At 37.8% G+C, this 13662-nt stretch overlaps 1 protein-coding gene across 13 annotated transcripts in view; it reads left to right on the top strand.

The window, feature by feature from the left end:
- The window catches only part of LOC106883746 (uncharacterized), a 133531-nt gene that overhangs the window by 58046 nt on the left and 61823 nt on the right, over positions 1-13662 (top strand). For all 13 annotated transcript variants that reach the window (XR_016243752.1, XR_016243753.1, XR_016243751.1 and 10 more), the window contains 3 exons: positions 1572-1738; positions 12082-12217; positions 13155-13331. Coding sequence is in view for 10 of the 13 variants with exons in the window: in XM_089360524.1 (XP_089216650.1) it covers positions 1572-1738; positions 12082-12217; positions 13155-13331 (480 nt within the window). In the remaining 3 variants the exon portion in view is untranslated. The remainder of the gene's footprint in view (positions 1-1571; positions 1739-12081; positions 12218-13154; positions 13332-13662) is intronic.

Genomic DNA, 13662 nt, shown 5'->3' with positions numbered 1-13662 from the left:
TTGGATACATTGTACCTTAAACAGGTTGGGAGATCATTGATGAAGACTTTTGATTATAGATCTCATAGATTTGGGGTGATCTGGGGCTAAACAACAATCACAGTAAACATTAAACTACTGAGTTAAAACTGGTTGAGCAGAGCTATTGCCATAGTGTAGCTTAGGGGTATTTACCACCAGTCATATTTACAGTTATCTCTGTCTTGTTAGCATATCTAATCAGATATCAAGACAACTAGGGAGTCTTACTTCACTTAAGCCCTTTGCTCCTTACTGAGCATAAACCATCAACGACTTATCTTCTTCTTTTACTTGTTTCAATCATTAGACTGTGGCCATGCTGGGGCACTGTCTTGAAGAATTTTTAGTTGAACATATCGATCCCAGTACTTTTTTATTTAAAAGCTTGGTACTTATTCTATCAGTTTTGTTTTGCTGAACTTCTAAGTTATGGGGACTTAACCCCACCAGCACCAGTTGTCAAATGGTGAGGGTGGAGAAACACATGACACAAAGACACATGGACATGTATACACACACACACACACACACACACACACACACACACACACACACACACACACACACACACACACACGATGAACTTCTTTCAATTTCCATCTACCAAATTCACTCACAAGGCTTTGGTTGGCCCAAGGCTATAGTAGAAAATGCTTGTCCAAGGTGCCACACAGTGTGACTGAGACCCAAATCGCTATTCTTAACTCTGGCCTGTTTTTTTCCCTCCTTTACGCCAATTGGATCCCTGCTTTTTCAGGTCTATCTCAGTATCATGCTTCATATATTTTCCTGAGGGAAATTCCTTCCTCTCCTAAGTCTTGTTGTTTTGAATTGTCATTGATGTTTTTTTTACTTTGCTTGTTTTCAAGATAGAGGTGTTGGCTCTATGCAAACCCATTTTAACCTTTAGGAAGGGGTGGGCCATAATAGAGTCTGACCTCTATCCTTTGACCTATCCAGCATGAGAGGCACTACCAGGAGCTTGTGCTCTGTTGGCATTAGCTCTGTCACACAAGCCACCACTCTGCGAAGGTCTAGACCTTGTGGTGGTTGTGACCTCTCAGCATGCTAAAAATAGCAGCTAAATTTCTTTCAATTAAATCATACCTACTGTTTTAAAAAAAATAGGAATGATACATTGAATCATGTTGTCCTTGATATGCCATTCCTGAAAAGATGATGAGGTGGTCACTTCTGGAAAGACTTTGGTCAGGAATAAACAACAAGTTGAAACTAAATATGGAATGTTGTTGAATAGTCATTGGACCAATATATATGTATATACATCTGTATATGTGTGTGCATGTACATATGTGTGTGTGTGTGTGTAGATCTGTGTACATGTGTATGAATGTATATATTTTGTACAAAATGCATATATATTCTCTGTATGTATATGTAATAAATTCTGAAATATCATGTACATTAAATTTATTCTCTTTTCTTCAGCTTTCTGATGGCTTTCATTAGTCTTTGTTTATATTTCTATAACAATCTTTGAGACACGCTACAAATTCTTAATTTCTTTCATCCTCTTTCTATCTCCACAGGTAAATATTTCTCAAACTATAGTCTCAGTTATGAATAATACTTTCCCTAAAGCGACACCGATCTCAGTTTCCTGTAAATTACTAGAGAATGCTCTGCTTCAGGATCTTATTCTTCAGGATGTTACTACAAAGAAAACTGCAGGCACACAAAAGAAAGCCGGAACAAGGTAACTGTATTTTAGTGAACTTTCAATCTAGTGAAAGTTCAATCCATTTCAATCTGGTGAACTTTCAATCTAATTTTTCTTTTCCCCATTTGTCTCTGTCTGAAAGTGAAAAAAAATTGATTCTATTTGCAGATTTATAGCAGGAAATTTGCCAAATGTCTGCTTAATTATTTTATTTGGCACAGAAAGGGAAAATATTAAGTTATTAGCTAAACGTACCATGATCCTGGTCCCTGAAACTTGATTTTGTGTTTACTTTACTGGAAATATATTGAATCCTAGAAAAAAAAAGATTTAACTCTTACTGTCTGGTGCTCATATGGGAATTCCTATATATTCTTTTAGTCTGCTCAATTAAATTCCCATTGCAAATGTTCCATCATCTTCAAAATATTTATTTATTTTCCAGTGTTTATTTATTTAGACAGCTCCTAGAATAAGAATAGGCTGGACAAAGTTCAAAGAGCCAGTTACAAAGGGCCTCCCACTCAGAGTGAAAGGTAGACTGTATAATGCTTGTGTGTGAACAGCCATGCTACATGGCAGTGAAACATGGGCTGTGATGGCTTAGGACATGCGTAGACTGGAAAGAAATGAAGCTAGTATGGTCCGTTGGATGTGTAATGTCAGTGTGCATGCATGATAGAGTGTAAGTGTCCTGAGAGAAAAATTTGGACATAAGAAGCATCAAATGTGGTATGCAAGAGAGACAACTGCATTGATATGGTCATGTGTTACATATGGATGAGGACAGCTGTGTGAAGAAGTGTCACACCCTAACAGTGGAGGGAACCTGTGGAAGAGGTAGACCCAGGAAGACATGGGGTGAGGTGATGAAGCACAACCTTTGAACATTGGGCCTCATAGAGGCAACGACAAGTGACCGAGACCTTTAGAGATATGCCATGCTTGAGAAGACTCGGCAAGCCAAGTGAGATCATAGTCATGGCCGATGCCAGTGTTGCATAACTGGCCCATTTAAAAGCACCCTTCAATTGTCAGGCAATATGCTGTGCTTCTGAAGACCTGTTGAACCAAGGAAAATTGATGCCAATGCTGATGTCATGTAAAAAGTACCATTTGAGCATGGTCGCTACCAGTGCCACCTGACTGGCACCTGTGCCTGTGGCACGTAAAATGCACCAATCAAGTGTGGCTGATGCCAGTCCAGCCTGACTGTCACCTGTACCGGTGGCACATAAAAAGTACCATTTGAGCGTGGCCAATACCAGTGCCACCTGACTGGCACCCATGCTTGTGTAATGTGAAGTGCACCATTTGAGAGTGGCCGATGCCAGTGCCACCTGACTGGCACTTGTGGCATGTAAAAAGCACTATTTGAGCGTGGCCAATGCCAGTACTGCCTGACTGGTATCTGTGACGGTGACATGTAGAAAGCCCTATTCAAGCATGGCTGATGCCAGTGCCACCTGACTGGCATGTAAAAAGCACCATTTAAGTATGGCCGATGCCAATGCTGCCTGACTGGCACCCGTGCTGGTGGCACATAAAAAGCACCCACCACACTCTTGGAATGGCTGACATTAGGAAGGGCATCCAGCTGTAGAAATCTTGCCAAATTAGATTGGGGCATGGTGCAGCCTCCTAGCTTACCAGTTATCAGTCAAAGCATCCAACCCATGCCAGCATGGAAAGCAGATGTTAAACGACGATGAGGAGACATTATCAACATGATATATAGTTTTGGTGCATGACATTATCATTATTTTGCATCTGCTTTACTAGGCTGCCATGGGTTGGATTGGTTTTTATAGTCCAAGTCAGTCTTATTAAAAGTTACTGCCCTCCTAGATGGATGTGAGATCATCTCTTAGTAACATTTCTTTACATAGTTCCTATGGCTGGATGACCTTCATATTGTCAATCACTTGAGCAATTGTAATGAGATTATTTTATCAGGGAACCAGTACTAGTGAAGTTGTCTTGTCTCCAGCAAAACTAATGAGTCCTCTACCTTACATAGTCACCATGTAATCATTCCCTGGCAACAGAGAAGTTATCTTCCTTCCTGAAAAGACTATAGAGAGTACCCCCCTTTCCTGCTTTGTCTCTATTCATTCTTTTTGTCTTCATTTATTTCCACCCACAGAACTTCATGGGAAGGGAACCAGAGTGATTGAAATGGATGGGTAATAGAAGAAAAAGTAGTGGGGAAGTGAGAGAGAGAGAGAGAGAGAGAGAGAGAGAGAGAGAGAGAGAGAGAGAAAATAATGCACAGCTATATGACAGTTCTTGTTAAGGAGACTGAATAGTAGCAATATGAAAGGCGATAGAAGCATGCCTGATTGTGAGAGAACCAGGCATGATGAGAGAGAACCAAACTAAGAGGATGATAGAAAAGAGAGTTATAAAAGAAAACCAGAGTGACATGAGCAAGACTGTGTGATGAGAGAGAGAGGAAAAGAGAAAGAAAGTGTATGTGTGCAAGTGAGATAGACAACAATATATATGTATATATGTATTGAGGTATAGATAACAAAAGTGTATGCTATAAAGCAGTATATGTTGTGCATATGAAAATGATGTGTGAGTGAAATATATTTGTGTGTAAAAGGTATGTATGGCACAACAAAGGTCTGTGTGTTATTGTTTTGCTTGAAGTCAGCTACTTAAGCAGTCCAAACCATGGCCATCCTGACTTTTTGTATATCTAAAACTATATCATCTAATGTGCCATTCCCTTTTTAAGGCAAAGGTGTAGTTTGAAAAAGGATTTGATTGCTTTTTATAGCTGATATTGCAACAATCACGTAGAGGCTGTCTTATTTGTTCATATGTGTTTCCAATCGCTCTCTCTCATGTATATATGGAGTAATAATAGGGATTCAATGAATCAAACAGATCTCACATTAAGCTCTTTGCCAACTACATACCTGACAAGAATGACCATGGCAGAAGTTAGGGTAACCATAGCATCATTCTGAAAATCCAGGATGTACAATGGTGGAGAGAATGTATATAGATAGTGCATTTAAGAGAAGTGATGTGAGAATGTAAATGTTTATTTCGTATGTTTACAGCTGTTTCATAATCACGTTAGTTATATATAATAGATGTTACATTGATATTAACACACATATAAAATGTACATATGCCTTTCTATGCATGGGTTTACACACACACATATATATTTATGTATATATGTTTATATATGTATATTTTGTTTGTGTTAATATTGATATAACATCCATTATATAACTAACAAGATTATGAAACCGCTGTAAATATATGGAATAAATGTGTGTTACATCACTTCTCTTATCTGTTTGAGTGTGTGTGTATATATATATATATATAAATACACTCACACACACACACACACACACACACACACACACACACACATATATGGTGTAGGTGCGGGCATGGCTGTGTGATTAGGAAGCTTGCTTCCCAGCTACATGGTTTCAGGTTCAGTCGCACCACGTAGCACCTTGGGCAAGTGTCTTCTGCTATAGCCCTGAGCCGACCGAAGCTTTGTGATTGAATTTGGTAGGTGGAAGTTACTGCCGTGTGTGTATATGTCTGTGTATGTGCTTGTGCCTCTCTCCGAAAGAGAGAGAGAGGGATATATATATATATATATGGACAAGTTTCTGTTATCGAATTGGAGGGCACCACCCGCTCCTGATTGAGTTGCTGTCTTGCAGACTTTGACATCTTTTCTGTCATTTTGTTTTAAACCAGTTGTATTTTATGAGCTTTCTGCAGTCAAGGAGAACAAAGATCATAGTTCTTGATTTCATTTCTTTTTTCTCATTCCATTTTTTACACCAGCCTTTTTCCCTGTTTTTCCACATATTTTTCTTATTTCCTTACTGTCCAGTGTCTTTGTTTTTAAAAATTATATATAATGCATAAACAGAGCCTGAAAGATTGCTTTAAAATACATGGCATATTTTATGAATATGTCTTGTCATATATCATAATAGCATGAAACTATTGGTAGCTCTTTTGGTTGTGTATTTAATTTGATATCTGTCTGTCTGACTGTATGTCTGACTGTCTGTCTTAGTCTATCTGTCTATCTTAATCTATCTATCTATCTTAGTCTTTCTTTCTTTCAGCCATTAGGCTTACACCCATGCTGGGGCACACTATCTCGACCCCAGTACTTATTTCTTTTTAGTCTGGTACTTATTCTGCCAACCCCTTGTGCCAAACTGCTAAGTTATAGGGCCATAAACAAGCCATCACTAGTTGTCATGCATTGGTGGGGCAAATATGCACACACACACACGCATGATGGACTTTCACATAGTTTCTCTCTATCAAATGCCCAAAGTGTTGTGCAGTGGGACTGAACCCAAAACCAATTGTCATTGCAAAGCAAGCGTCTTAACCACACAGCTTTACTTGTGCCTTATTAACCCTTATGTGACAATATTTAAGAATTTGGAAGTGACTTTGCCATTATTAAGATGATGTGTAGAATATAACTCAATGAAGAGTACTATCAAAATTACGATGAATGGTTTTAATTAGAATGTGAACTCTTGAAAACAAGAGGTTTTGTATAAGAGAACCAGAGGCATTCTCAGCCTGGTTGACATCAAAAGAGTTAATTTTGTTTTCTCTCTTCACATTTCTGCCAGCCATATTATCCTTTTGCAATTTATTTATTTTTGTCTTTCTCCCCTTCTCCTATGCTATAAATCTGTCTCCAGCCCCCCTCACTATACTTCTATCTCCCACTACTACTCAAGTTGTCCTCTTTCTCTAATTCCACTAATCTCTTCAGCCTTCCTTTTTTTTACAAACACAATCAATAATTAAATATATATATTACAGGGTGTTGCTGTTGTAATGTAATTACCTGGGGTTTTGATTTGATTTTTTTTTTCCGGTTGACCCTTCCTGCCCTCAACCCACAATGACTCTCTCCCACCACCATTGCCATAACCACCGCCATCATATCACATTGAAAAAATGGCTTTCTCTCTTTACAATAGCAATGACTTCCAAATAATTGGTATTCTCTAATAGAATTTTTATGTGTAGAATTAGTTGGTTTTCCCAGCCACAGAAATTTATAATAAACATTTTGATTGCATTTTCATTGATGAATACAAACTAAACCAGCAATAACAACAGCAGCAGCAACAACAACAACAATGTGTGTATCTGCATGTACATGCATGTGTATATTGAAATAAATAAATGAAACTGAAATGAAGATAAACCTTTACGTTAAAATAAGCAACAATCAATTTATCAATTTTTAATTATCATTAGAAGTTCCTTTCTTTTTTACATTTTTGTTGTTTCGATTTTATTGTTATTTTAATGTTTGTTTAGATAACATTTGACTGGATATTATGTTTTTGTTTCCCTGGTTGTGTCCTACAAGACAGGTCATTGTTGTTGTTATCATCATAATCATTCTTCAGTATTATAATTTTTATCACTGCAACCATTGCCATGACCACCTCTTATAATATCACTACCACCACTGCTGCTGCTGCTGCACATGCTGCCACCACCATCGCTGGTCCCACCACCACCACCACCACCACCACTGATCTCACCACCACCGCTGGTCCCACCACCGCTGGTCCCACCAACACTACTGCTCCCAACACCACCACTGCTCTCACCACCAATATCATTGTAACACCAAAGGAGCATCTACACCAGTCATGGGCAAACTGTGGCCTATGGGATTTTCTGAATAACATGCCTAAGAGAAAGTTACTCAGAATTCTTTTAGTAGTGCAACCTGCTTGATGATGATTCACGTCCCATGCAGCCTGCTTCTCAAGGTGTTTGCTGTTGTCCATACAGGCGTTATGCCTGTTCTACATAATAACTAGAAAAAGCAGCCAAGTTCCTCAAATTCCCTTAAAAGGGAAGGACACATCAATAAATGTGGTCCTAGATATACAAAATGACAGGAGCATCATGGTTGAAATACCTTAGATCAGAAGGTCTGCTGAACGAGGGCTGACTCAGGAGGGCTAAACAACAATAATCATTATAAAAGACTTCATGAGAGCATAATAATCGAGCTGTTGTTGCTGCTGTTCCTAATGATGATGATGATTATGATAATGACAGTCACCTTCATCTTCATCATCAACATCATCTCCTTCTTCACAGCCACCGCTGCCACCACCACCACCACCACCACCACCACCACCGCCCACTACCACTATCACCACTACCATCATCAACATTGTTTTTGTGCTTTCTTTTTGTGTGTTTTGTTTGGACAGTTGTTTTGTGGAAGGTTTATATTACATGTAACTACCTTCCTCATCTCCACCAACCCAGTTCCTTTCGACACTCTGGCTACTTATCCATTGTGTACTAATTCTAATTAATATCATTAATGTCATACTGTTATTAATAGTTTCTCTCTGAGAGCAGAGCTCTAAGGGATGAGAGAATATGTGGCATGTGAGATGAGAGTTAGAAAAACTGCCAACAAGCTTCTCCATCCTACCCCAGAAGGTTTTTAATGGCTAAAATTCTCTCAAGTATGTAGTGATAATAACTAATTACTTAATGATTTCTTACATTGGCACAAAGCCAGTCACAAATTTGTAAGGGAGGGTGTGTGTAGACAACTAAAGTATTTATCAGGAATATTTATTGGTATTTGTTACAGTAACCAGTGGTGGGTGGGATGAAAAGCATGTTTGATGAGCCTTGCTGGCATTTGAGTTTAGCACATGGGAGGGTTAAAACTAAGTATTGTTATATTTGTGCTGATTTATTCTGAAGTCAACCTTGATCATGCAAGGCTTATGGTGAAAGATATTCAAGCCTTGGACGTTTGTTTTTAAAAATTGTTGGAGATGTGGTTGTGTGGTTGAAAAACTTGCTTATCGGACTGCCCAGTCTTGGGTTCAGTCCCACAGCATAGCACTTTGAGTAGTGTTTTTTTCACTGTAGCCTTGTGAGTGGATTTAATAGTTGGAAACTGAAAGAAGCCTGTTGTATGTATATATATATGTATATATCTATATGTGTCTTTGTGTTGTGTTTGTCTCCCACCACTGCTTGACAAGTGGTGTTGGTTTGTTTACATCCCCATAACTTAGTAGTTAGGCAAAAGAGACTGATAGGTACCAGATTAAATAACAAAATGAACATAAGTACTGGGGTTGAGTTGTTTGACTAAACCCTTTAAGATGATACCCTGGCGTGGCCCAATTCAATCACTGAAACAAGTAAAAGATAAATGATTTGAGTCAGATTTGGTTGCTGTTTTTAACAGAATAAGTAACCACATATAAGTTCCTTCATTGGCTTAAAAGGCTGGATTAGTATATTAACTTGGTGCTCTACTGCTTCAACCATCTCCAATTTAGAGTGAATAAATGATCTCACAAGGAAGCTTCTACATAGCTCCTGAATCTACTTGAAATAGCTACCAAATCTCTTGCAGCACTGACCATCTTTGAGAAAAAAGCAAGTCGGCCAATATAATTCTGGGTTCCCTGTGCATAAGATAAAGGGGAGATGGTTACAGCTGGAATGCCTTTGGTTATAAGTCTTCTAGCCAAATTTGATCTGATGCTAAACAACCACAGTTATATTTTGACAAGATGCTGTTGCTCTCCATTGCTTCTATTAGACAATTAATGGTCTGTCACTGACTTGGCACTAATAATCTTTGTATATGTTTACTAATGTCTACTTCTGGTTGGATCCACTTCCATCATCTGTCTACATGCAGGAAAGCATGGCTTTATGTTTAAAACATCTACTTCACAACGATGTAGTTTCAGGTTTAATTCCACTGTGCAGCACCTTGGGCAAGTGTCTCCTACTGTAACCCAGGCTTGGTCAAAGCCTTGTGGTAACATTTGGTAGATGGAAAATGTGAGGGATTTGTCAAACAAACTGTTTTTGTTCTTGGGTGGTAGATCTAATTTGAAGGAGATTTAGTTGCTATTTCTAGCAAATCAAGCAACCATATAGAGGCCCTGTCATGAGTTCATTTTCAGTTCTGTCTGACAATTCATCTTGTGTAAAAAGTTATTGGTGATAGACCACCTATTCAGTACGAACCCCTCAAAATTGTGCATTGTGTGTGCATATATATATTTCAAACTAGCACAATGTGCACACAAATTAATGGGTGCACAAAAGTTAATTAACTGAAATAATGGAGTAATTAATAATTATACTTGCTTTTGTCACAGGAAAAAATTTGTACAGTATTAAATTATTTATGACAACTCTGACAACTAAAAATTAAAGGAAACATTGCTCTCTTGGCTGATTTTGGTACCTCAAATGCTTAATGTTGTAGAAATTTGAGATAAACACTAGGTCAGCAGATTGTGGTGGGTGGGTCTAGAAAGGGACTATTGTTACATAGTTCTGTTGCTTGGGAAGTTCAAGGAGAGAGTTTCAATGCCTTATCCAGGATACTTTACAACAGCACAATTCTGGTCTTAAGATACAAACTCATGATTCTGAATTATGGCTTTCTGCTGTTTGAAATTGAATCACAAGAAACTCATGACACAGGTTAAGAAAAAAAAAAAAACAAAAAAAAAAAACAATGGATGGTAAATAGAGTTGTTGGAGTTTGTTTTTCTAGGTGTGTATAAAATTCTTGTGTTGGATTGGCAGAGTTAAAGTATTGGAAGAATGCCTTGTACTGCTTTCTCCTACATTCTTTGCTTCAAGTAAAAATGTTGCTGAGGTCAACTTTGTCTTTCATCCTTTTGGGTTTGATAAATAATATGCCAATTCTGGGTAGTGGGTGGGTGGAATGTTAGAGCATTGACTGAGATGACTTTTTGGTACATGTGTTCTGAGTTCACATCGTACCTTCTATCACTAACAACAAAAATAGGAAAAATGACGATGAGCATTTGCTTAAGAAATTCTCAAGCAATTTTAACTGATTTCTTTCAATGTTAACACAGGAGAGGATGCAAAGGGACTTTCAAGCCTACACTCAATGATGATTAAATGGAGGAAATATAAACAAAAAAGATATTTGTTGGAGTGCCACTTCATGACACTCTATATTTACTCATCATTTGTTTATATGACACAATAGTCATTTTCTGATTTAACTGTGAGAGTCAAACAGTTGTAAACTCTCTAGTGCTTTCTGTAAAGAGAAAAATAGATCTCGTACAGACAACTGAATCTGTAGACAACAATGATGCATTGATACTGCATGTATCAACAGTACAAAGATACAGTCAGTAAATATACCAGCCCAGAGAAACACTCTTGCACTACTCCCTTCTCCTCGTGCACAAACAACACATATCTAAAGCTCTCAAAATTACTTCAAATGTTAGACTTCATGATCTCTTATCTCTCATAGCAATATCATACACATGCATACATTTGTTTGTGGGTGTTTGTGAAACATTACCAAAAATACACTTCAAGACCATGATTTCTTTTGGGGATCATAAAATACTGAATTAGTACCAATGTTAAAGCAAGTTGTACATTGGAGTACTGCTCTCTTATTTGTGAATATGAACACAGATGAATATCTTAAACTGCATCTGTCTTGAGCCATTGAGATGAATGGTAAAGTCTCGCTAACCAGTTCATTATAGGCAATGGCTCATAGACAGATTGTTTCTTTTTTGCTTCTTCTACTGTAATTACGATAGCCATATCTTCACTCATCTTTCTCAATGCACTCATCTTTCTTCCTTTTACCATCTCTGATATGCCATACCGAGCAATCACCCAGTGATTAGATGATTCTTTCCATGGAATTACATCCCTGCCCATAGTAAATCAATGAGGGAGCTTGTATAAGGTTGCTGAACCTACTGGAAATAACAACCAATCTCCTTTTAGTTACAACCTTCTGTCTTAAAGCAGTTAAAATGGATGGACACATTAGTGAAGATTTGTTCATTTCAAGTCTGTTTTTCCATGCGTGCATGGGTTAGATTAATATGTTATTTGAGGAACAACTGTTTTACACAGCTGGATGCACTTCTTAATGCTAATCCTTACCAGTTTTTTAATGTAAGGGATTACTTAAAGGCATCAAGAGTCTGGATGACATATTGACTGGAGAAACTGACAACACCCACCATAACACCTTTGTGCAAATAATTGCTGATGCAGACACACACACAGCCCTACATGAATGCATGTGCATGCACACATATGCACATACACATGCATTTACGTAACACCTTGGGCAAGGTAGTCCTTGATATATAAAAAGACTAGATGGTTATGGCTACATTTTTTCCTAGGGAGGTTTGAACCCCTCAACATTTTTCAACTCCTGAACAAAACATTTAATCATTTAATTATCATGCAATATATTTTTTATATTTGACTTTTAACTTTGAGCTCATCTTTTATTTCAGTGCTTACACATCTAGTTGCTGTATATGGAAACAGCTATTGGATGTTGATGTCACAGATGCCCTGACCTATAACTTCACTGATTCCAAAGGCAGCAACATGATGTTTAAAACTTTGCGGATAGATTCCAGAAAAATTGTGAGTAAGATTTTGTCTTAGGTCGTTTCCACTCAAAACTAAACAGTAATACTGTTTACACCCCCCCCCCCCATACACACACATTGTTAAATGATTAAAAACTTTGGTATGCATCCATCCCCTTCAGTGTCTCACCTTCAGCAAGTGCTTCTTACAGTAGCTTGCAGTTGACCAATACCTTGTAGGTGAAATTTAATAAACAGAGAATATGTACAGATTGGTTATATGTATATGTGTACCTGTGTATGTCTATCTAAAATTGGCGTGTCAAACGAAAGTTCCTTGTGGTTTTTATAGTTATAATTGAGTTATGCCCCTTTATGCCAATAAACTAAACTTGGTTATTCAATACATAGAGATCAATAAAATAAATACCAAACTTAATACTGGTGTAAATATTATCATCATCATCATGATCATACATCTGTTTTCCATGCAGGCATGTTGGACAGTTTGACAGGAGCTGACCAGCTGATGAGCTGCCTGGACTCCATGTCTGTTTTGGCATGGTTTTTATGGTTCAATGCTCTTCCTAATGCCAATCACTTTACAGAGTGTACTGGGTGCTGTTATGCAGCACTGGCATCGGTGCTTTTATTTGGCACTAGCACAAGTGCTTTTTATGTGGCACCAGCACCAATGAGCCTGCAAGATTAGGATCACTCAGCTGAAGAGAAATGCAGGGGAGATGCCTGTATGCAAAATAATTAAGACCATTGAAGGCAGTACTCCATAACTGCAGTCTAGTGCTTGAAGCTAGTGAGAGAAAACTCATACATACCATGCCATTATTGGTGGGATTAGTTTTGTAAATTCAAATATTGTTATTAGTAGGAAAACTGAAACATACTAAGTTACTTCTACAGCATCTTTCTTGCATGTGTGTGTTATGGTTGATTATCATTGTCTGTTTGTTGTTACTTTCTTTCTTCTACAGTTGGTGACTCACAAGAAGCCAGGCGTTCCAATATTTGCAGCGAACTTAGGTTTATTGGAACCCAGCAAAGTAATTAGTGGTGAGCATATGAAACCTTCATCCAATCTGGTGCCATCGTTGCCGCAGGAAACTCTCATAGACACCAACCGTACGGATCAGTGTGATTCCGTCAGACAGGTGAGTTTAATCCTCAGTCACAGTTTAGTTCTGTTTTTGGCCAGTGGTAGCTGCACTTCATTGGCATGATTATTTGTCAGGTACATTTTGAGCTTGATACTCATATGAGGTTGATTCTTTTTATTGTTATTCTTGCTTTGAGTCTAAAGACTGGCACAACTACTTACTTTGGGATCTTTGGTTTTCACGCATATTATCTTTATTTCTGACACCTTATTGCTTTAACCTCATAAATCTTTTCTTTTATCTTTTTCCTTTCAACTTCACACCTATGTTCTTACAAATATTGTTCTAATATATTAACTTATATTATTCTAATATATTAACTTAT

This window comes from Octopus bimaculoides, chromosome 11, assembly GCF_046866305.1.
Source record: "Octopus bimaculoides isolate indiv1 chromosome 11, ASM4686630v1, whole genome shotgun sequence".
NCBI lineage: Eukaryota > Metazoa > Mollusca > Cephalopoda > Octopoda > Octopodidae > Octopus > Octopus bimaculoides.
The sequence above is the reverse complement of the archived record's forward strand: the minus strand, read 5'-3'. Positions and strand labels throughout refer to the sequence as shown.